This window comes from Macaca fascicularis, chromosome X (genome assembly GCF_037993035.2).
Source record: "Macaca fascicularis isolate 582-1 chromosome X, T2T-MFA8v1.1".
Lineage (NCBI taxonomy): Eukaryota > Metazoa > Chordata > Mammalia > Primates > Cercopithecidae > Macaca > Macaca fascicularis.
In genome coordinates, this window is record NC_088395.1 from 46,608,566 (window position 1) to 46,630,667 (window position 22,102).

Below are 22,102 nucleotides of genomic sequence, written 5' to 3' on the forward strand. Positions count from 1 at the left end.
TGAAAGCCTAAATGCTTGCTCTCAAGCTCATTAATTCTATTATTTAAACAAAATTTTTTTTTTAGAGACAGGGTCCTGCTTTGTTCACCAGGCTGGGGTGTAGTGGCATGATCACTGTAGCCTCCAACTCCTGGGCCCAAGCAATCCTCCCACCTCAGCCTCCAAAGTAGCTGGGACTGTGTGTGTGTGTGTGTGTGTGTGTGTGTGTGTGTGGAGATGGGTTCTCACTTTGTTGCCCAGGCTGAGCTGGGACTGTGTGTGTGTGTGTGTGTGTGTGTGTGTGTGTGTGTGTGTGTATGTATCTGTGTGTAGAGACGGGTTCTCACTTTGTTGCCCAGGCTGAGTCTCAAACTCCTTGCCTCAAGTGATCCTCTTGCCTTGGCCTCCCAAAGTGCTGGGTTTACAGGCATGAGCTACCATGCCCAGCCTCAAGCTCATTAATTTTTTTCTCAATTGTATCAATTCTGCTGATAAGCCTGGCATTCCTAAGACTTAAATTGATGGGTACCCAATAGGGCAGCTATTTAATATTACAATCAGAAAAAAGAAAGATTCAAAGAGCAGGTGTCTGAGGACAACTACCTCATTAAAATGAGTGTTCCTTGCTCAGTTCCCAGACCTGAGCCAATCTTCAGATCTAGAACCATTTGTCTTCAGAGTCACCCATGTGCCTCAGAGGAAGAACCCTACAGTTTTATGGCAGGCATATATTATAATGCTTACCCTGGTCTCTCCCCAAAGTAACCTATGGCCATTTATTTGGGTGACTATACACTTGGGAAAGGAAATACCAAGAAATTTTTAGGACTATCAGGAACAGCTTTCAAAGTTGACATCAATACACAGACACTGAAAGCATTATCATGGCCCTCCTATCAGTGTGGGGACTTAATGGGTCCAGGCAATAATGGCATCCTGGCCAAGATGGTAAATTTAAAACAACATTGCACTCTGGGAGATGACAGTGTCACCATTAAAGACCTAAATGATGAAGGAGTGGTGGTTACTATTATATTTCTGTTTAATTAATCATTCCGGCCTTTCAAAAACCAGATGGATCCTACAGAATGACTGTAAACTACCACAAGCTCAAAGACACCAAGTTTAATTTTGCAAAAGAGAAGTACAGCACATGTTAAGCCTCTTTGGGATCTAAAGGTAATGTATTACACATCTAGAAGTGCTTCTCTGGCCCATATAGCAAGTGACACAGAAGGCTGCCAGCTTTGAGTGGGGCCTAGAGCAGGAAAGGCTCTACAGCACACAGTCTTGGTACACACAGCCTTGTTGCTTAGATCATATGATCTGGCTGACTTTGGGGTGGAGGTGTCAGGGGTGGAAAAAATGAAGTGTGAGAGCATCCCTGGGATTTTGGAGCAAGGCCATTAAATCTGCAACAGAGAATTATACTACCTTTGAGAAACCACTCCTTGTGTTAGGCACCATAAACCTCATTTTGTCATTCTGCTCCAGTCCATTTACTGACTAACCCACAAAATTACCAATTTTTGCTGTGGCCCAGAGCAAGAATAACTTTTAAACAGACCTGATCTGTCATGCACACTGTCTCTTGGGCCATATGACCTAGCATATCATATGGAGCTGACGTGTCTGTGCCAGATAGAAATGTTGTATGACACCCTTGGAAAGTCCCTGTGTGAGTCACAGTACAATCCATTAGGATTTGGAAGCTGTATTAGTCTGTTTTCATGCTGCTGATAAATATATACCAGAGACTGAGCAATTTACAAAATCAAGAGGTTTAATGGACTTACAGTTCCATGTGGCTGGGGAGGCCTCACAATCATAGTGGAAGGCAAGAAGGACCAAGTCACGTCTTACATGGATGGCAGCAGGCAAATAGAGCTTGTGCAGGGCAACTCCCATTTTTAAAACCATCGGATCTTGTGAGACGTATTCACTATCATGAGTAGCACAAGAAAGACCGGCCCCATGATTCAATTACCTCCCACTGGGTCCCTCCCAAAACACGTGGGAATTGTGGAAGATACAATTCAAGATGAGATTTGGGTGGGGACACAGCCAAAGCATATCAGAAGCAAAGCAGTATCATCCTCTGCAGATAAATTTTCTTTAAAGAAGAAGTTTCTAGCTTGCTATGGAGCCAGTACCTTTTCTCTAATCCAGTCCTGCCCCTCAAAGGTAGTAACTATCCAGAATTGTAATGCCAAAGAAAAGGGAAGTTCCATAAATTAGATGGTATATTTAAGACCCCAGACAAGCAAGAAAATAAACTCCAGGAAAATTTTAAAATAAGCATAAATGATTATTGAAAATAATTCACTTTTTCAATAATCATGTTATATATTTCCTTGACCATATTATTCAGTTATTTTAGAATCCATGATTCAAAACTTTTATATCTGAAAGGCCTGTGGGCCTGCTTCTATTGTCCACTTTTTTCTTCTGACTCTGGGTATACCTGGCAATTTTTGATTGAATGCCATTGTGCATAAGAAATTGTAGAAGCTCTAGATGAGCTTTAGTTTCTTGTTTGTTTAGTGACAGTGTCTTGCTCTGTTAGCCAGGCTGGAGTGCAGTGGCACAATCATGGTTCACTGCAGTCTTGAACTCCTGGGCTCAAACAATCCTCCCACCTCAGCCTCGCGAGTAGCTGGGAGTACAGGTGTGAGCCACCACACCTGGCTAGTTTTTTATTTATTGTAGAGACAAGGTCTCACTATGTTGTGAGGCTGGTTTCAAACTCCTCGCCTCAAGTAATTCTCCCACCTTGGCCTCCCAAAGTGCTGGGATTACAGGCATGAGCCACCACACACAGCCAAGCTTTAGTTTCTGAAGGTAATTATAGTAGGAGCAAATTACTTGAATTCAGTTAGTGAGCTCATTCAAGGTGGGGTATCAATCCTAAGATCTGGTCTATGTTTACTCCTTCCTAATTCCTAGGTAAAGTCCTTCAGAGGTTCCAGCTGAAAGCCTGTGGTACTTAACAAGGCCCATCATCACCGGTGGAATCTGAACTTCAAGTTTGATTTCCTTGGCACATAATTTTCTACTAAAAGCTCTGCACCTGGCTGCTGTGAATTTCCAAATCTATCCCAAGCCATTTACCAGTTAGTATATTCCTTGTGGGGAAAAGTAGCTTGGTCTATTGGACGTGTTTCTCTTCACTCCTCTTGTCACCAGGATCTTTCCATTCAAGTCTCATTGTCTTAGCTCAGGGCTCCCTCAGGTATTATCAGCCAGCTGCAGTCTCTTGCTACATGGGTTTCTTCAATATGGCTGCTTACTTCATCAAAGCAGCAAGGAAAATCTCTCCAGTCTGCTAAGACAGTCTTATATAACATAATGTAGTCATGGGAGTGACATCCCATCACCTTTGCCCATATTCTATTGGCTAGCAGCAGTCTCAGTTCTGCCCACCTTCAGGGGAGGGATTATATAGGGCATTAATCATTGGGGGTCATCTAGGGTTTCTGCCTTAACTGCTAACAAAAGGACAGGGACAAGAGGGAGTACAGGCATTCAGGAGCACTCACAAATATCACAGTGAAAAGAGCTTTCTTCAGAAGTTGATTTTGTCTCATTACTTGAACACTTAAGCATTCCTTACATCTCTCACTTGTAAAATTTGTTAACTAGTAACTTATGTCACAGGATTTGGTGGTTATAGAATAAAAAGCGATTGAGATGCTTTTATCAGAAAATCACATACAGGTATTATTAAAATCATAGGATACTGTATTTCCAGCTACTTGGGAGGCTGAGCAGGACTGCTTGGGCCCAGGCATTCGAGACCAGCCTGAACAACATACTGAGAGCCCCTGCCTCCAAATATCACAGGACTTCCAGTCTCAAGATGCAAAGTATTGTTGACCCTGGAACATGGGATTATGGGCACTGACCCTCCAGCAGTAAAATATCTGCATATAGTTTATTACTCCCCCCAAATTTGACTACTAATAGCTTACTGTTGACCAGAAGCCTGATTATGTATATAGTCCATTAACACATTTTGTGTATTATATATGTATTCTATTTACTATTCATTCAGTGAAGTGGATCATAAGTTTTCATCCTCATCATCTTCATGTCGAATAGGATGAGGAGGAGAAAGAAGGGTTTATCTTGCTGTCTCAGTGGTGGCACATGTGGAAGAAAATCCACATAGAAGTGGACATACACAGTTCAAACCCATGTTGTTCAAGGGTCAACTATGTACACACTCAAAACTGTAAACTCAATCATATGGAAAACAAATAGGCAATATGTATATATATGTGAAAATGGGGTCATTTTAAGAAGAGAATGATGTTACATATTAAAGACAAAGCTGAGTGGCAAAATGGATGGGAAAAGAAAATAAGCATGCATAAGATACACTTCAAACTATATACTTTATTGGTGATTTCTGGAGACTACATCCAAAAAAATTTTTACACATCAATAATCCCCACACTCAAATGCCAATCTACTTAATAATTTGGTGTATTTCTTTCCTAGCTTTTTCCCTCCACACTACACAGATGTACTAGCTTTTTGTTCCATGTGTTTATCTATACACACACATATACTCACCTATGAAATAGGTGAATACAAATTTATACTTATATAGATGAAATATGAATTTATACTCATATGTGCATATGACTTTACTCATCACAAAATTTTTATGTCAACCACCCAAAATGGCTGATATAATGGTTCATATACTTCCTATTTTTATAATATTAATCATATGGTTATTGTTTTATAATATTTTTGTTAGTTTTTTTTGTTTTGTTTTGTTTTGATTCGGTTTTGTTTTTGTTTTTGTTTTTTGAGACGGAGTCTCACTCTGTAGCCCAGGCTGGAGTGCAGTGGCCGGATCTCAGCTCACTGCAAGCTCCGCCTCCCGGGTTCACGCCATTCTCCGGCCTCAGCCTCCCAGGTAGCTGGGACTACAGGCGCCCGCCACCTCGCCCAGCTAGTTTTTTGTATTTCTTAGTAGAGACGGGGTTTCACCGTGTTAGCCAGGATGGTCTCGATCTCCTGACCTCGTGATCCACCCGTCTCGGCCTCCCAAAGTGCTGGGATTACAGGCTTGAGCCACCGCGCCCGGCCTTTGTTTTATAATTTTAACTTATGATTTACCATGCACATTTTCCCAAATTTGCCAGTAGTCTCAATTGGTGCCCATTATTTCACCTAATTGACATATCAATTTTTAATCAGCTGTCATTGGATATTAAATTGTCTTATTTTTTCACTACTGTAAATAATACTGCTGTTATGGAAGATACTCTGAAAATGTTAAATCTTATATTGCTTCACCATAAAATTATTACTCTTTCTTAAAACATGGAGAATTTTAAGTTCTAAGTACTGTTCCTAAGGAAAGTATGTAAAAGCTTACTTATGTGCCCTTTCTGTAATGGCTTTGCATTTTCGCACTGAAGATATTGATGAATAATATATATGAGGTCTCCTGTTTGAGATCTTTGTTTCAGGGATCCTGATGACTCATCCTCTCTTACCCTATTTAAGGAAGCATTTTTTTTTTCTATTTGTTTAGGAAAATAATCTGGGAGTTTGCCCCACATAGGGTAGTTTATGCTTTATACTGTTCTTTAAAAAATGTCATACTCACCAGGTGAGGTGGCTCTCTCTCACCTGTAATCACAGCACTTTGGAAGGCTGAGGAGGGTGGATGACCTGAAGTCAGGAGTTCAAGACCAGCCTGCCCAACATGGCAAAACCAGGTCTCTACTAAAAATACAAAAAAAAAAAAAAAAAAAAAATTAGCTGGGTGTGTTGGTGGATGCCTGTAATCCCAGCTACTTGGGAGGCTGAGGCAGGAGAATCACTTGAACCCAGGGGGCAGAGGCTGCAGTGAGCCAAGATCGTGCCACTGTCCCTAAATAGTCATACTCTACTCCACAGTGAACATATCTTAAATTTATAATTGTTTGTTTGCCACCTCTATACCTTTTCCACAAAATGTTTGGTAAAGAATATGCTAAGTGTGGTGGCTCATATCTATAATCTGAGTGCTTTGGGAGGCAAAGGTGGGAGGATCAGTTGAGGCTAGGAGTTCACCAGCCTGGGCAGCATAGCAAGACCCTGTCTCTATTAATAAAAGAATATAGAGCATGATTCCTCTCATTTCTACTATGAGTTTATTTGTGTATTTATTTATTTGACAAGGTCTGGCTATAACGCCGAGGCTGGAGTGTAGTGGCACAATCTCAGTTCACTGCAACCTCTGCCTCCCGGGCTCAAGCCATCCTGCTACTTCAACCTCCCGAGTAGCTGGGACTACAGGCATGCACTACGACACTCAGATAACTTTTGTGTTTTTTGTAGAGACAGAGTTTTGCCATGTTGCCCAGGCTGGTCTCAAACTTGTGAGCTCAAGTGATCTGCCCACCTCAGCCTCCCAAAAGTGCTAGGATTACAGGTGTGAGCTACCTACCACACCTGGCTACCATGGTTTTATAAGCTCACTAAATTCTTAGTTTTTCTCAGCATAAATACTCTGATAAACAGTGCCATTTAAATTCTTTCTGAAGGCTTTCCCACATAACTACACTCAGTTTTGCCCCTTTTGAATTATTTGACGTATAGTTCTTCACTCCTGGGTGAAGAATTCTGGGTGAAAAAACTGATCACATTTATTGACACCTCTGGAATTATACTTTTGTACCTTTTATTAAGTTAAATGAACATTAACATATGAAGAATTTCCAATATTCTAGACATTTATAAGATTACTCCCCATGATTATTTGACAAATAATGAGACTAGTAATAGTCAAATGACAAATAACTACTAGTATAATTATCCCACTTTCAAGTATAATCATAGGTTTTTATCTCCTGTGTGACTTCTCTGATGTTTAATGAGAGTTGACTTCCCACTGAATGCTTTCCCACAGTCTCTGCATTCATAAGGTTTCTCTCCCGTATGAGTTCTGTGATGCACGATGAGAGTTGATTTCACACTGAAGGCCTTCCCACATTCACTACATTTGTAAGGTTTTTCTCCTGTATGAATTCTCTGATGTTTAATGAGAGTTGACTTCCTACTGAAGGCTTTTTTACAGTCAGTGCATTCATAGGGTCTCTCTCCTGTATGAATTCTCTGATGTTTAATCAGTGGTGACTTCTCACTAAAGGCTTTCCCACATTCGTTGCATTTATAGGGTTTCTCTCCTGTATGCATTCTCTGATGTACAATAAGGGTTGACTTCTCCCCAAAGGCTTTCCCACATCTTCTGCATTCATAAGGTTTCTCTCCTGTATGAGTTCTATGATGGACAGAGAGGTGTGACTTTCCACTGAAAGTCTTCCCACATATATTACATTCATAGGGTTTCTCTCCTGTATGAATTCTCTGATGAACAGAGAGGTGTGACTTTCCTCTGAAGCTTTTCCCACATTTACTGCACTCATAAATGTTCTCTTTTGTATGAGTTCTCCAATGTTTAGTGGGACTGGGCTTCTTATCAGAGGCTTTCCCATGTTCACTGTGCTCAGGTTTCTTACTTGTATGAATCCTTTGATATATAAGGTTGGACTTAGTACATCTAATACCTTTATAAAATGCTTGTCTAATGTGTGTTTTTTCATGTCTAATAAGATGATATGAACTCTTAAAGGCTTTTGGACATTTGCCACATACAAATGGTTTCTCTCCTGTATGAGTTCGTTGATGTTTAATCAGAGTTGACTTTTGGATAAAGGTTTTTCCACATTCACTGCATTCATAGGGCTTCTCCCCTGAGTGAATTCTCTGGTGTGCTACGAGGGTTGACTTCTGGCTGAAGGCTTTTGCACATTCACAGCATTCATAAGGTTTCTCTCCGGTGTGAGTTCTTTGATGTACAACTAAGTTTGCTTTCTGGATAAACACTTTTCCACATTCAGTACATTTGTAGAGTTTCTCCCCAGTTTGACTTCTCTGATTTTTATTAAGGGCTCGCTTTTGGTGGAGGGCTTTCCCTCGTTGATTAGGGTCAAAAAATTTATCTGCAGGTTGAGCTTTATGAAGATTAGAATGGAGGCATACTTTCCAATATGCCTTACATCCATCATCTTTCTTTCTTATATAGCTTCTATTTTGACTAAGAAAGTTTAAATTATGTTTTGAACACCTTTCCCATGAGTAATACTTAGGGAGTCTTTGTTTCACAGAAACAAAGTCTGTGTTGAGATAAACGATTTTTCTACATATTTTACATTCTTGACCACTTTCATCCTTCAGTGTTTCCTTGACTGTGAATGCAGCTTGCCACAGAAGTTTGTCTTGGCTTTCCTTGTAGTGATCTGTCTGCTCGTCAATTTGCCAGACTTCTAGAAGAAAATGCAATGAATCATCAAACTTGTCTTTCCACTATAACTTATTAAATAATTTTAATCCCTAAATGCCCAAGCAGTGAACTCCTATCAACATGACTTGAGCTGATGTGGATAGAGGACTCTCCCCATGTCCCAGGCTCAAAATCAAGAAAAGAAATGTATTAGGTATCAAAATGAAGTGGGAATTTAAAGTGAGAGAGTAAACAGAGCAGCTTGAGGATTTGAAGGGGACCACAGGGCACAAATGTTCAGGAATTCAGGAAAGTCAGAGTGTAATTTTGGCTTAAAGCTTATATATATACACATACAATTGTATGTATATATGTGTGTGTGTATATATATATGAAAGGTTGCCATTGCTACGAACCTACATATAACAAGACCAACTTTTGAAATGTTTCAGTTTATAGGCTTTGTACTATGCTTGTAATCATTTGGATTGAGTTACAGAATTAGGCTTTTGATGTCTTATATATAACATTCTTCTTGCCAATTTCTCTGGGTAGTGGGGAATGTTTCTAGTTCCTGTTTAACAAGGATGGGAGCCCTTGTAGTTATATACACACACACTCATGTCTTTATAGCTGAGGACATCACAGAACTTCTAGGGAAAACCAACTCTCACTGAGAAGTTCACAGTAGAAAATTTAAAACCTTAGAAGGAACTGATCCATCATTAGAAAGAACTGACCGATATATTTAAATATACTCCCATTCCTAGAACTGTAGATAATAGAACAATCTGCGCTTTAAAATAAGTGTATTTCAAATGTACAAAGATAAGGTAAGAACCAGACTATGAAGGAAATAGCAGGAAATTTTGAAAAAAGACAGATGAGTATTTTTAAGGTAGGCATTATTAAAAAAAACTCTAAATAGGTTGAACAGTAGACTAGCCACAGATAAGACAGATTTAATAAATTAGATGACAGATCTTGGGAAATCACTTAGTCTCTAATAGGCTTCCCCTGGCATAAACATCACACATGTTGATTCATCTTTGATACTGGAGTTAGAGTGTGCTCTGTATTCATGACAGGCAGACAGCATAAGGAAGCCTGCACATGGATGCCTCCAGATTCTGCCTGTACCTTTTTCCTTTATAATCCAGTTGTTTATCATTACCACATCACTGTAATAAATCTTACCCATGATTACAACTATATGGTGAGTCCCATGAGTTTCTCTAGAGAATATCTGAGTATGGGAGCAGTCTTGGGGACCCCTGACCTAGGCAGTGGCAGTATTTGAAGAGACAATGACTGATTCTTTTCTAAAATGGAAGAAAGGCACGTATCCTACCACTGAATGTCCAAAGTCCTTGAGTGTGGTAAATAAACAAGTCTGCACTTAGACAAAGTTCAGTGCAGCCACAAGGCTTTCAAGTCAGAAAGAAAATATTGTAAGCTACCATGAATAAATAAAAATATCCCCTATAAAGAAATAATTACATCAGCATCAGACTTCTTCAAAAAAGAAGCTAGAAGATTGAAGAATAATATCTTCACTGTCCTGAGACAAACTTTCATCTTAGAACTCTATACCCAGATAAATTACCATAAAGAAAGATGACAAGGACATTTTTGGACAAGAAAAGACAAAGAATTTGCCATACACAAAACCTGGCTAAGAATAATGCCTGATACTTCAGTTATTCAGAAGGATAATGACTAAAGAGGAAAAAGGGGGTAAAGAAAATCCTGCAAAGGCAAGAAAAGAGAAGTAATGAAAAGCAGGCTATGTAGAAAATATACTAAAAGAAGAAATACAAACATAGTAATTTCACAATAAATATATATTAACTCTATTAGTTAAATGCCAGTCATATCAAATTGCATTTTTAAAAAATCAGCTCCATGTTTTCAAAAGACAATTAGGGCAAAATGAGAGAGAAATGTTGAAAATACAATTATGGGAAAAGCTACACCTGGCACTTAGTAACCAAAATAAAATTGGCAAGACAATGCTTATATGACCTTGATGCCAAAAGCAAAGAAGGATAAAATACGAGAATATTATAAAGCAATTTTCACTTACATAGATGTGAAACTCTTAAATATACATGGCAAATTGATTCTACTTATGATGGATAAGAGGTAATACATTTAGTATTATTGAAAATATACAGCCTGGGCAACATAGCAAAACCCATCTCCACAAAAAAAAAAAAAAAAAAAAAAACAATTAGCTGGGCGTGGTGGCGCACACCTATAGTCCCAGCTACTTAGGGGACTGAGGCAAGAGGATTGCTTGAGCCCAGGAGGTCAAGGTCGCAGTGAGCCATGTACCCAACACTGCACTCTAGCCTGGGTGACAAAGTAAGACCCTGTCTCAAAAAAAAAAAAAAAAAACCACACATGTGCACACATACACATACATACACACACACACACACACACACACACGCCTTACTACCTATTCCACTTGTAGTCATACCATAGAGAAATTACGGCAAATTTTAACATGTACAAGAATGACAACGAAATATTAGAAACCACCAAACATTCACCAATAAAGGTATGGAAAATGAACTATGACACTCATGTTGGAATGCTAGCAGAGCAGTTAAAATAAATGATCTAAATCTAAAGTATCAGCATAAAGCTCAAAAGGTAATACTGAACACAGAAAGCAAGTTGCAGAAAGATCCCTATAATTTTTTTTTTTTTTGAAACGGAGTCTTGCTGTGTCGCCCAGGCTGGAGTACAGTAGCGTGATCTTGGCTCACTGCAACCTCTGCCTTCTGGGTTCAAGCAATTCTCCTGCCTCAACCTCCTGAGTATCTGGGATTACAGGCACCCACTACCACGCCTGGCTAATTTTTGTATTTTTAGTAGAGACAGGGTTTCACCATGTTGGCCAGGCTGGTCTCAAACACCTGACCTCAGGTGATCCACCCGACTTGGCAGATCCCAAAGTGCTGGCATTACAGGCGTGAGCCACCGCGCCTGGCCAAGATCCCTATAATTTGAGTGTACCAATCTGGTAATGTTACAAAAAGAATTCTATACTGATTACAGGTACAAATATATATAGCAAAAGTATAAAAACATAGATTAGAAGGATACTCACAAAATTCATGATACTGTTTACCTGGGGAGAGATAGAAGGAATAGGCCTCAGGAGGGGAAAAATGGGACTTCAACTTTATTTGTAAACCTCTGTTTCTTTTCTTTTCATTTTTAAAATTTTATTTATTTATTTATTTTGAGATGGAGTCTCCCTCTGTCGCCTAAGCTGGAGTGCAGTGGCGGAATCTTGGCTCACTGCAGCCTCCGCCTCCCGAGTTCAAGCAAGTCTCCTACCTCAGCCTCCTGAGTAGCTGGGATTACAGGCGCGCGCCACCACGCCTGGCTAATTTTTGTATTTTTAGTAGAGATGGGGTTTCACTGTTTTGGTCAGGCTTGTCTCGAACTCCTGACCTCGCGTGCAGGGATTACAGGCGTGAGCCACCGTGCCTGGCCTGTTTCTTTTATTTTTAAAAAAATGACAAAATGTTAACATTTGCTAATTCTGGGAAGGAAGTACAAGGGTGTCTGTTATAATTACGATTTCCTGTACTTTTTTTCAGTTTTAAAAGAAAGGCTTTTAGGGTAGACTTCTGAAATGACAGAGTGAGAGGAAGGACCTCAGTAAATCCTCTCCCCCACAAAAGTAATGATAATACTGGCAAAATCAAAATTATAAAAACCAATCATTTCACGACTTTAGAAATTAACCAAAGGCAAGCAATCAATTAAAAATCATTTATTCGAGAAAAAACAGGCCTGACGCGGTGGCTCATGCCTGTAATCCCAGCACTTTGGGAGGCCGAGGCGGGTGTATCACCTGAGGTCAGGAGTTCAGGACCAGCCTGCCCAACATGGTGAAACCCTGTCTCTACTAAAAATACAAAAATTAGCCAGGCATGATGGCAGGTACCTGTAATCCCAGCTACTCAGGAGGCTGAGGCAGGAAAACCGCTTGAACCTGGGACGCAGAGGTTGCAGTGATCCGAGATTGTGCCATTGCACTCTAACCTGGGCTAGAAGAGCAAAACTCTGTCACACACACACACACACACACACACACACACACACAGAGAGAGAGAGAGAGAGAGAGAGAGAGAGAGAGAGAGAGAGAGAGAAAACTAGTAAACCTTACTAGGAACAGCCAGGTCATGGTTCACTTGGCACTACTACTACTCTTCCTACTCCCCCACTGGCTCCCCAGCTCCATGAAAACTGTTAGCCTCACAGCTACCCAAGGGGATGACCTGTTTTGGAGCTCTACCAAAAGCCCTATCCCCAGACTGCTTTTGCTATTTGATCTAACTTAAAGTTCAGCTCCAAGAAAATAAAGGACACTATGGTAACTCAAATCCACACAAAGAAATAAAGAGCACCAGTAAAGGTAACCTGTAGGGAAGTGTTAACACAGCAGAACTGATCTTTAGAAGGGCCTGCTCACAGGGCTGGCTCCTGGCTAGAGTCTGGGAACTTGGCTTGTGGAATATTCCCTATGTTGATATGATGGCTTTGCCTACCTAGGGCGCTGAACACCTGTTTTTCTTCTGGGAGTCTGGATGCCTGAACACGAGAGGCCGATGATTTTCTTGTATGATATGCCTGTTTTTAGTGGGTCAAACTGGACTTGCCCACAGACAAAGTGAAAGGGGCTTAACATAAAAGGCCTAGCTTGCCACTTGGATGTGCAATGCAGCTGTCTGGCCCTGTAGCATCTTGGCTTTGCATGGCGGGGGGGGAACTATCCCTGTGGGGATTTATTTCCTACCAGGCATCCAGAAATACTGGTGGCAGTGATCCCGTGTGGGGATATGCCAGAGCACTTGAGATAAAGGAGGTGAAATTTTATAAGCTGAAACAGAGAAAAAAATGATATCAAGTATCAATAATCAGAATAGCTTTACACTGAAAATGAGATGGCAATGGAGCAATGCCTTCAAAAGTCTAAGGGAAAGATATTTCCATCCTAGAACTCTACTCCAAGCCAAACTCTCCGTCAGGAGTCAAACATTTGTAGACATCCAAAAATCTCAAAACTTCATCTCCCATGGGCCTACCTACATCCTTTCTTAGGAAAGTACTTGAAGAATGTGCTCCAACCAAATGAGGAAGAGGGCATGGCATAAAGAAAATATGGAACCCAACCATGCAGAAGGTGAAGAGAATCCCCAGAATGACACTGAAGAGCAATGTCAGGATGGTAGCTACACAAGAAGGAATGAGGGTAATCCGCCCAGATGAGAGCAGGTCAGAAGGCTCCAGAAAAACTCAGGGATATGACACTGAGGAAATCCTTGATATCTCCAGAAGTGCTCAGAGTCACTCTAGACAACTGATGATAAGTATATGGAGAGAGAAACAAATGAAAGAAACAAAACAATTAAGCCAGGAGAAGTGGTTCACTCCTGTAATCCCAGCACTTTGGGAGGCTGAGGCAAGAGGATGACTTGAGTCCAGGAGTTCCAGACCAGCCTGGACTCTCAATCCAGTGAGACCCCATCTCTATAAAAAATTTTAAAAATTAGCTGAGTGTGGTGGTGCATAGCTGTAGTCCCAGCTACTTGGGAGCCTGCGGTGGGAGGATCGCTTGAGCCCAGGAGTTTGTAGTTACAGGCTGCAGTGAGCCAAGACCATACCACAGCACTCCAGCCTGGGCGACACAGCAAGACTCTGTCTCAAAAAAAAAAAAAAAAAAATTATTAACCAAAGGAACACAGTTATGCAGGGAAGGTAAATTAATCATAGATTACTATGTGGCTTGGCTGTGTATAGTATTTATATATACAGTCAGCCCTCTGTATCCATGGGTTTTACATCTGTGGATTCAACCAACCAAAGATCAAAACCCATAAATACGGAGGGCCAATTATACCATGCCATTTTATAACAGGGACTTGAGTATCAATGGATTCTGGTATCCATGAAGGTTCTGGAACAAATCCCCTGAAGATATAGAGGGCTAACTGTATAGTCATATTGTAAACAACAGTACTGATGGAAAACAAATTTATGGTATAATCACATTGGGACTATGGGGAAACACGAAGTCTATGTACATACGCATGCCTTTGGGTGGGTGACAGGAGCAGCATGGTGAATTCAATCTTAACCTTCCACAGTGAAACATTTCAAATAAGTTTTGTAAAATATATGTAAGTTATAAAGAATAGTAATACCAAAAATAATACCTGTGTATCTACCAACCATTAAAACAAATTATAGTTATCTTTGAAGTTCTTCATATGCCCATTTCCTTTTCTTTCTTTTCAGATAATCAGTATCCTGAATTTTATGTTTATCATGCCCTTCACTTTCTTTTTAGTTTCACCACATTTAGTTTACTCTTTAAACCTCAGGCATGACCTACTTTAATAAAACTGAGACTTTTTTTAAAATCAAGAGAATCTTGCCTTAGGTTGGTAAATCAGACATCTCAGATGAAACATAATGGTCTAGAAAAATGACCAGAACTGACAGAAAATTCAAGAAGCTTGAATAAATCAATAACTGTTTTTTAAATTATAAAAACTGACTCCATAATCAAGTCTTGCCATATCCAGATGGTTTTGAAAATAATTGGTATCAAACTCTCAGGAAACTAAATTTCAGTCACAGTTTCAAAAATTACAAGAAGGAAAAGTACTCAGTTTATTTTATGCAGTTAGTATAACCTTGGATACCAGAATAAGAGAAGAACAGTACAAAAAAAGAAAATCTAAGATCTATTTTACTTCTAAACATTAATGCAAAATTCATAGGTTAAACACTAGTGAAATGAATTCTAAATTATTTTTTTAAAATGCTTCACAATTAAGTACAGTTTAGCACAGGAACACAAGAACACTTCAATATCAGAAATTCATGTAATCTACCACATTAATAGATTAAAGGAGGAAAAACTGTCTTCTCAACATATGCAGAAAATAAGCATTTAAGAAAATACAACACTCATTAATGATTTTTTGAAAAGTCTTATTAGGCCGGGCGTGGTGGCTCATGCCTGTAATCCCAGCATTTTGGGCGGCCGAGGTGGGTGGATCACCTGAGGTCAGGAGTTCGAGACCAGCCTGGCCAGCACGGTGAAACCCTGTCTCTACTAAAAATACAAAAAATTAGCCGGGCGTGGTGGTGGATGCCTATAATCCCAGATACTTGCAAGGCTGAGGCAGGAGAATTGCTTGAACCCGGGAGGCGGAGGTTGCTGTGAGCCAAGATCACGCCATTGCACTCCAGCCTGGGTGACAGAGCGAGACTCTGTCTCAAAACAAAAACAAAATAAAAGTCTTATTAAGAAAATAGGACTAATAAAAGGGGCTCTTGATGAAAGATACCTTTCAAAATACCACAGCCTATTTAATAGTGAAAACTATAAAGTTACATCATTTCTGTGCCTCAGTTTTCTTCATATATAAAACAGGGATAACAACCAGCCTACTTTACAGGGTCATTGGGAGGATTCAACTATTTAATATGTGCAAAGCATACAGAACAATGCATTTGTGGCACACGGCAAGCATTCAAATGCTGCCTATCATTTTATTACAATCATTGTCTTCATGATTATTTCCACTAAAATCAGAAACAAACAATGCAGTATCATTTTATCTATTAAACATTGTACTACAGGTCCTAATTCATTGAGAGAAGAAAAAGAAATAAAATGTATAATCCGAAAAGACAATTGCCTTTATAAAGATAATAATTCACATAGAAGACCCAAGAGAATAAAAAAAATGGTAAGTATTGATAAAAGCCTTCAGAAAGACTTCTGTACACGATTTTATGAATATCACTAGCATTCTCATGTACTAATATTAACCAATTAGAAGATGTGATAGGAAACAAGATCCCAATCAAAATTGCAACAATAACTCAGAGGTATCTAGGAAAAAATTCAACAAAAAATGCATAAGATCTTCCTGACAAAAAATTTGAAACACTATTAAATGACATAAAAGGAAAACTGAGTAAGAGTTCACTGAAAGGAAAATTCAATAGTATAAAGATGCCAATTCCCAACCCACTCCCAACTCATTTCTAAACACGTGCAATTGCAATTGGAATCCCAGAGTTTTCCTTGGCACTCAACAAACAAATCCTAAAATTCCTATGGGAGACCAAAGGATCAAAGGAGATAAGGGGACTAAAGCCTGTTAGCTCTTAACAATATCAATTGGTAAGAATGGTACAACAGGCTGGGCGCAATGGCTCATGACTATAATCCCAGCACTTTGGGAGGCCACGGCAGGTGGATCACCTGAGGTTGGAGTTCAAGACCAGCCTGGCCAAGATGGCGAAACCCTGTCTCTACTAAAAATACAAACATTTGCCGGGCATGGTGGCATGGGCCTGTAATCCCAGCTATTCAGGAGGCTGAGACAGCAGAATTGGTTGAACCCAAGAGATGGAGGCTGCAGTGAGCCAAGATCACACCATTGCACTCCAGCCTGGGCAACAAGAGTGAAACTCCATCTAAAAAAAAAAAAAGGTGCTCACCTGGGCACAGCAGAGCAACTGAGTTTTGGCCAGGTGCCACAGTGGCTCACACCTGTAATCCCAACACTTTGGGAGGCTGACGCAGGTGAATCACCTGAGGTCAGGTGTTCGAGACCAGCCTGGCCAACATGGTGAAACCCCATCTCTACTAAAAATACACAAAATTAGCCAGCCGTGGTGGCACATGCCTGTAATCCCAGCTATGCAGGAGGCTGAGGCAGGAGAATCGCCTGAACCTGGGAGGCGGAGGTTGCGGTGAGCCGAGATCACACCATTGCACTCCAGCCTGGGCAACAAGAGCAAAGCTCCATCTCTAAATAAATAAATAAATAAATTCCAGGAAGATTTTAAGAAAATAAATAGCAAATATTTAAATTTTTAGAAAATTATATAAAAATATTTTTATGTGCTCAGCCAAAAAAAAAAAATTACTTAAAATTACACAAAAAGGGCTGGACATGGTAGCTCACGCCTGTAATCCCAGCACTTTGGGAGGCTGAGGTGGGAGGATCACCTGAGGTCAGGAGTTTGAGATCAGCCTGGCCAACATGGTGAAACCCCGTCTCTACCAAAAATACAAAAAAATGTAGTTGAGCATGGTGGCGCACACCTGTAGTCCCAGCTACTCAGGAGGCTGAGGCAGGAGAATCGCTTGAACCCAGGAGGCAGAGGTTGCAGTGAGTTGAGATGGCGCCACTGCACTCTAGCCTGGGTGACAGAGTGAGACGCCATCTCACACACACACAAAAAAATTACACAAAAAGCAAACTAAAAATTGATACATTTGATTCTTTTACAATTAAAACTTCTACTCAAAAAGACACCATAAACACCCTAGACTAAGGAAAGATATTGACTACACACAAAATTGAAAGAATATACAAAGAATTCATATAAAGCAGTAAGAAGAGACAAACAACTCAACAAAAACATGAATAAAGAATATGAACAGGCGGCCGGGCACAGTGGCTCATTTCTATAATCCCAGCACTTTGGGAGGCCAAGGTGGGCAGATCACGGGGTCAAAGAGATTGAGACCATTCTGGCCAACATGGCGAAACTCTGTCTCTACTAAAAATACAAAAATTAGCTGGGCGTGGTGGCGCACACCTGTAGTCTCAGCTACTCAGGAGGCTGAGGCAGGAGAATCGCTTGAACCCGGGAGGCAGAGGTTGCAGTGAGCTGACATCACACCACTGCACTCCAGCCTGGCAACAGAGCGAGACTCAGTCTCAAAAAAAAAAAAAAAAAAAAAGAATATGAACAGGCAAGCCACAGAAGAGGAAATCTAACTAGTCAATAACATATGAAATGATAAATACTTTCAATAGTGATCAGGGAAGTGAAAATTATAATAACATACCAATTTACCCTTGCCATATTACCAAAATTTAAAATCTATAATTCTGTGTGTGTGTGTGCACAAGTCTAAATTACACACTATCTGTAACATTAATTTTGCCACATAAGGTTATAAAGCTTTGCATTTTAACATTGATGATTTCTATTCAAAAGCTGAATTCCATACATTTCACGAAGCTGTATCTGCCCACCCGGCTGCAATCCAGGCTTTTCAGGGATTAATTTGACATAATGTTAAAACCCACTCTTTTTATTTCAAAGACTGGTAATAAAATACTAGCAAGTATTTTCCCAGTCCACAGGCCTTTACAGGACTCAAAAGCAATAGGTCAAAACCACTTAATGTACTTCAGCTCTAACATACCCCTTAAAAGCGTAAGAGTGTTGGCCGGGTGTGGGGGCTCACGCCTGTCATCCCAGCACTTTGGGAAGTGGAGGCAGGCAGATCACTTGAGTCCAGGAGTTCAAGAGCAGCCTGGGCAACATGGCGAAACCCTGCGTCTACCAAACAAACAAACAAACAAACAAACAAACTTAGCCAGGTGTCGTGGCATGTGCCTGTAACCTCAGCTACTTTGGAGGCTGAGGCAGAAGGATCAATTGAGCCCAGGAGGTTGAGGCTGCAATGAGCCAAGATGGCACCATTACTCTCCAGCCTAGGCAACAGAGAGCCCCTCTCTCAAAAAATTTTTAAAAAGAAGAAAAACAAAGTATAAGAGTGTTAAGGTTGAAGACGCTAAGGAAGAAAATTTCTTTAGAGAGAGCCATTTGAAAGCTGCGACATTTTCTCTTCCCAATAGGTGAGTGAGGAGTGTGTTCACCCCGCCCCAATCTGATGAGAAGGATTTCAAAGAGATGACCTGTTTGATATATATCCACTAGACTTTAGGGGACACAGAGAACTTGGCACCTGACTTTCACGTAGAAAAACTTTACAAATGACAGGCTGAGGCAGTCTGTGGTAGTAGAGAAGAGGTTGCATGGGGGTGAACTGTGGGTCTTAACCCCACAATCATACACACTCCACAAGCCAGATGTGGACCCTCTGGACATGAACGGGGCTGGGTTACTTTGGAAAGAGGGCTTTTTGCTAGCATCAAGGTGACCTCGGCGAAAGGAGACTGAAGGTACACCATGGGGCCCAGGGATATATTAATAACTGGTTGGGAAAGTGGCCCTTCCTGCATCAAGGAAATTGCAGTCAGGGGGCTCCAGCTAGGACATCTCCAAGGAAACCATAAAGTTCCAAGAACAGGAAGAATGAGTCTTTGGAATCTGCAACATAGAGAGGGCATCCATATTAGATTACAACTTTGTCAGTTAGGTCAAACCTTTTTTTGCCCATTGTATCTCTTTCCTTCCTTCCTCACCCACTGCATTCAAGGGGCCAGAGATGGCCTAGGTGTTGAGTGGGGGAGAAAGGCAAGGGAGAAGAACTAGCTGGAAAAGTAAAGAAAGAAAACACTGAGCATGCTCTTTTTGCCACTAAAATCTTTCAGCCTGAAGCAGGTATTTGCTGGGAGAGAACTTTTCCTTTTTTTTTTTTTTTTTTTTTTTTTGAGACGGAGTCTCGCTCTGCCGCCCAGGCTGGAGTGCAGTGGCCGGATCTCAGCTCACTGCAAGCTCCGCCTCCCGGGTTCACGCCATTCTCCTGCCTCAGCCTCCCGAGTAGCTGGGATTACAGGCGCCCGCCACCTCGCCCGGCTAGTTTTTTGTATTTTTTAGTAGAGACGGGGTTTCACCGTGTCAGCCAGGATGGTCTCGATCTCCTGACCTTGTGATCCGCCCGTCTCGGCCTCCCAAAGTGCTGGGATTACAGGCTTGAGACACCGCGCCCGGCCGAGAACTTTTCCTTTAAATGAACTTCATCGTTTTCAATACTATATGTGATTAGACTTACTTTGAAACTAAAATAAGACTACCACTGATCCTCAGAAATTGAAAGGATGATAAGGGAATATTAAGAACAACTTTATACTAATAAATTTGACGGACAAAACTGACAAACTCCTTGAAAGACACAAATTATTGGCTAGGCGCGATGGCTCATGCGTATAATCCCAGCACTCTGGGAGGCCTAAGCGGACGGATCACATGAGGTCATGAGTTCAACACCAGCCTGGCCAACATGGCAAAACCCCATCTCTACTAAAAATACAAAAATTAGCCAGGCATGGTGGTGTACACCTATAATCCCAGCTACTCGGGAGGCTGAGACACAAGAATCACTTGAACCCGGGAGGCAGAGATTGCAGTAAGCCAGTTGGTGCGCCACTGCACTCTAGCCTGGGCGACAGAGCGAGACTCTGTCTTTAAAAAAAAAAAAAAGAAAGAAAAAGAAAGAAAGGAAAGAAGAAAGACACAAATTATGAAAGCTCATTCAAGAAGAAATAGATAATCTGAATAACCCAGTATCTATCAAACTTTTAAGGAAGAAAGAATACAATTCTACATAAACTCTTTCAAAGAATTGGAAAGAGGAGGGAATACTTCCCAACTTGTTCTGTGATCTTATTATCTTGATTGTGGTGATGTGATCCTGGGTGTATACATGTCAACACTTACCAAAACTGTTTGCTTTATTTTTTATTTATTTATTTATTATTTTTTATTTATTTATTTATTTTTCTTTTTTTTTGAGACGGAGTCTCGCTCTGTCGCCCAGGCTGGAGTACAGTAGAACAATCATAGCTCAGTGTAACCTCAAACTCCTAGGCTCAAGTGATCCTCCCACCTTAGCTTCCTGAGTAGCTAGGACTACAGGCATGTGCCACCATGCTCAGCTAATGCTTTTTATTTTTGGTAGAGATGGGATCTTGCTATGTTGCTCAGGCTGGTCTTGAACTTCTGGTCTCAAGCAATCTCCCCACCTCTCCAAGTGCTGGAATTACAGGTGTGAGCCACTGTGCCCATCCCTGTTTACTTTAAGTATGTATAATTTCTTGTATGCCAAATTAAACCACAGTAAAGGGTTTAAAATAGCTAAATCAGTACTTAGATAGTTATGGCATTCACAATGCTTATATTAGAAAAGAAAGGTCTCAGATGATGACCTTATGAAACTAGAAAAAGAGCAAATTAAATTCAAACTAGCAGAAAGACAGAAATAAAAAAGATAAAAGCAAGAATGAATGAAATCGAGGTTTCCATTTCTAGCCACAATGGAGTAAGTCTACTACAGCCTCTCCTACTGATTTTTGCAACAAAAATCTCTGGACAAAATACATAAAGTAACTACCTGAGGACTCTGACAAGTCAACAAAACCAGGAAGACTACGGAGGTGACTCAAAAAGTAGAGAAACAACTCATACATCAGTGGGTTCCCCTTTTATCCCTCATCGTCTCTCTCAAGACTTTGACCCAAATACAGGTCCCAGTGGCTTATGAATATACACAAGCCCTGAGTTCATCCAGGGACTCTTCACTCAAGAGAAAGCAAAGCTACATACCAAGCCTTGAGAACTGAACTAAGATTTAAGCCACAGCTCAAGTCTGAGACTAACACCTGAGTGACAAATGTAAGCAGGGCAGTGAAGGCTTTGAACACTGCACAAAGACCGAACCCACCACTCGAGTCTCAAACCCCTAAATGGCACGTGCACACGACAGACTGAAAGGCTTTGAAAACTGAACTGGTTGGAACTGATACCCATAGAAGGTGAGACAGACCTAGTGGTTTATTACCTGATAAAGATGAAAAGCAATAATGGGCTGGTCGCGGTGGCTCTCGCCTGTAATCCCATCACTTTGGGAGGCCAAGGTGGGTGGATCACTTGAGGTCAGGAGTTCGGGACCAACCTGGCCAACATGGCAAAACCCCCATCTCTACTAAAAACACAAAAAATTAGCCAGAGATGGTGGCAGGCGCCTGTAATCTCAGCTACTCGGGAGGCTGAGGCAGGAGAACTGCTTGAATCTGG

General features: G+C 40.8%; 1 protein-coding gene across 15 annotated transcripts in view; it reads right to left on the bottom strand.

The window, feature by feature from the left end:
• Positions 1–6,645: 6,645 nt before the first annotated feature.
• The window catches only part of ZNF674 (zinc finger protein 674), a 41,489-nt gene continuing 26,032 nt past the window's right edge, over positions 6,646–22,102 (bottom strand). For 13 of the 15 annotated variants that reach the window (XM_074029941.1, XM_074029937.1, XM_065538150.2 and 10 more), the window contains one exon: positions 6,646–8,312. In XM_074029941.1, coding sequence (XP_073886042.1) covers positions 6,820–8,312 — 1,493 coding nt within the window. In that variant the 3' untranslated portion in view covers positions 6,646–6,819. The remainder of the gene's footprint in view (positions 8,313–22,102) is intronic. The other 2 variants (XM_074029938.1, XM_065538147.2) reach the window with 1 other exon arrangement.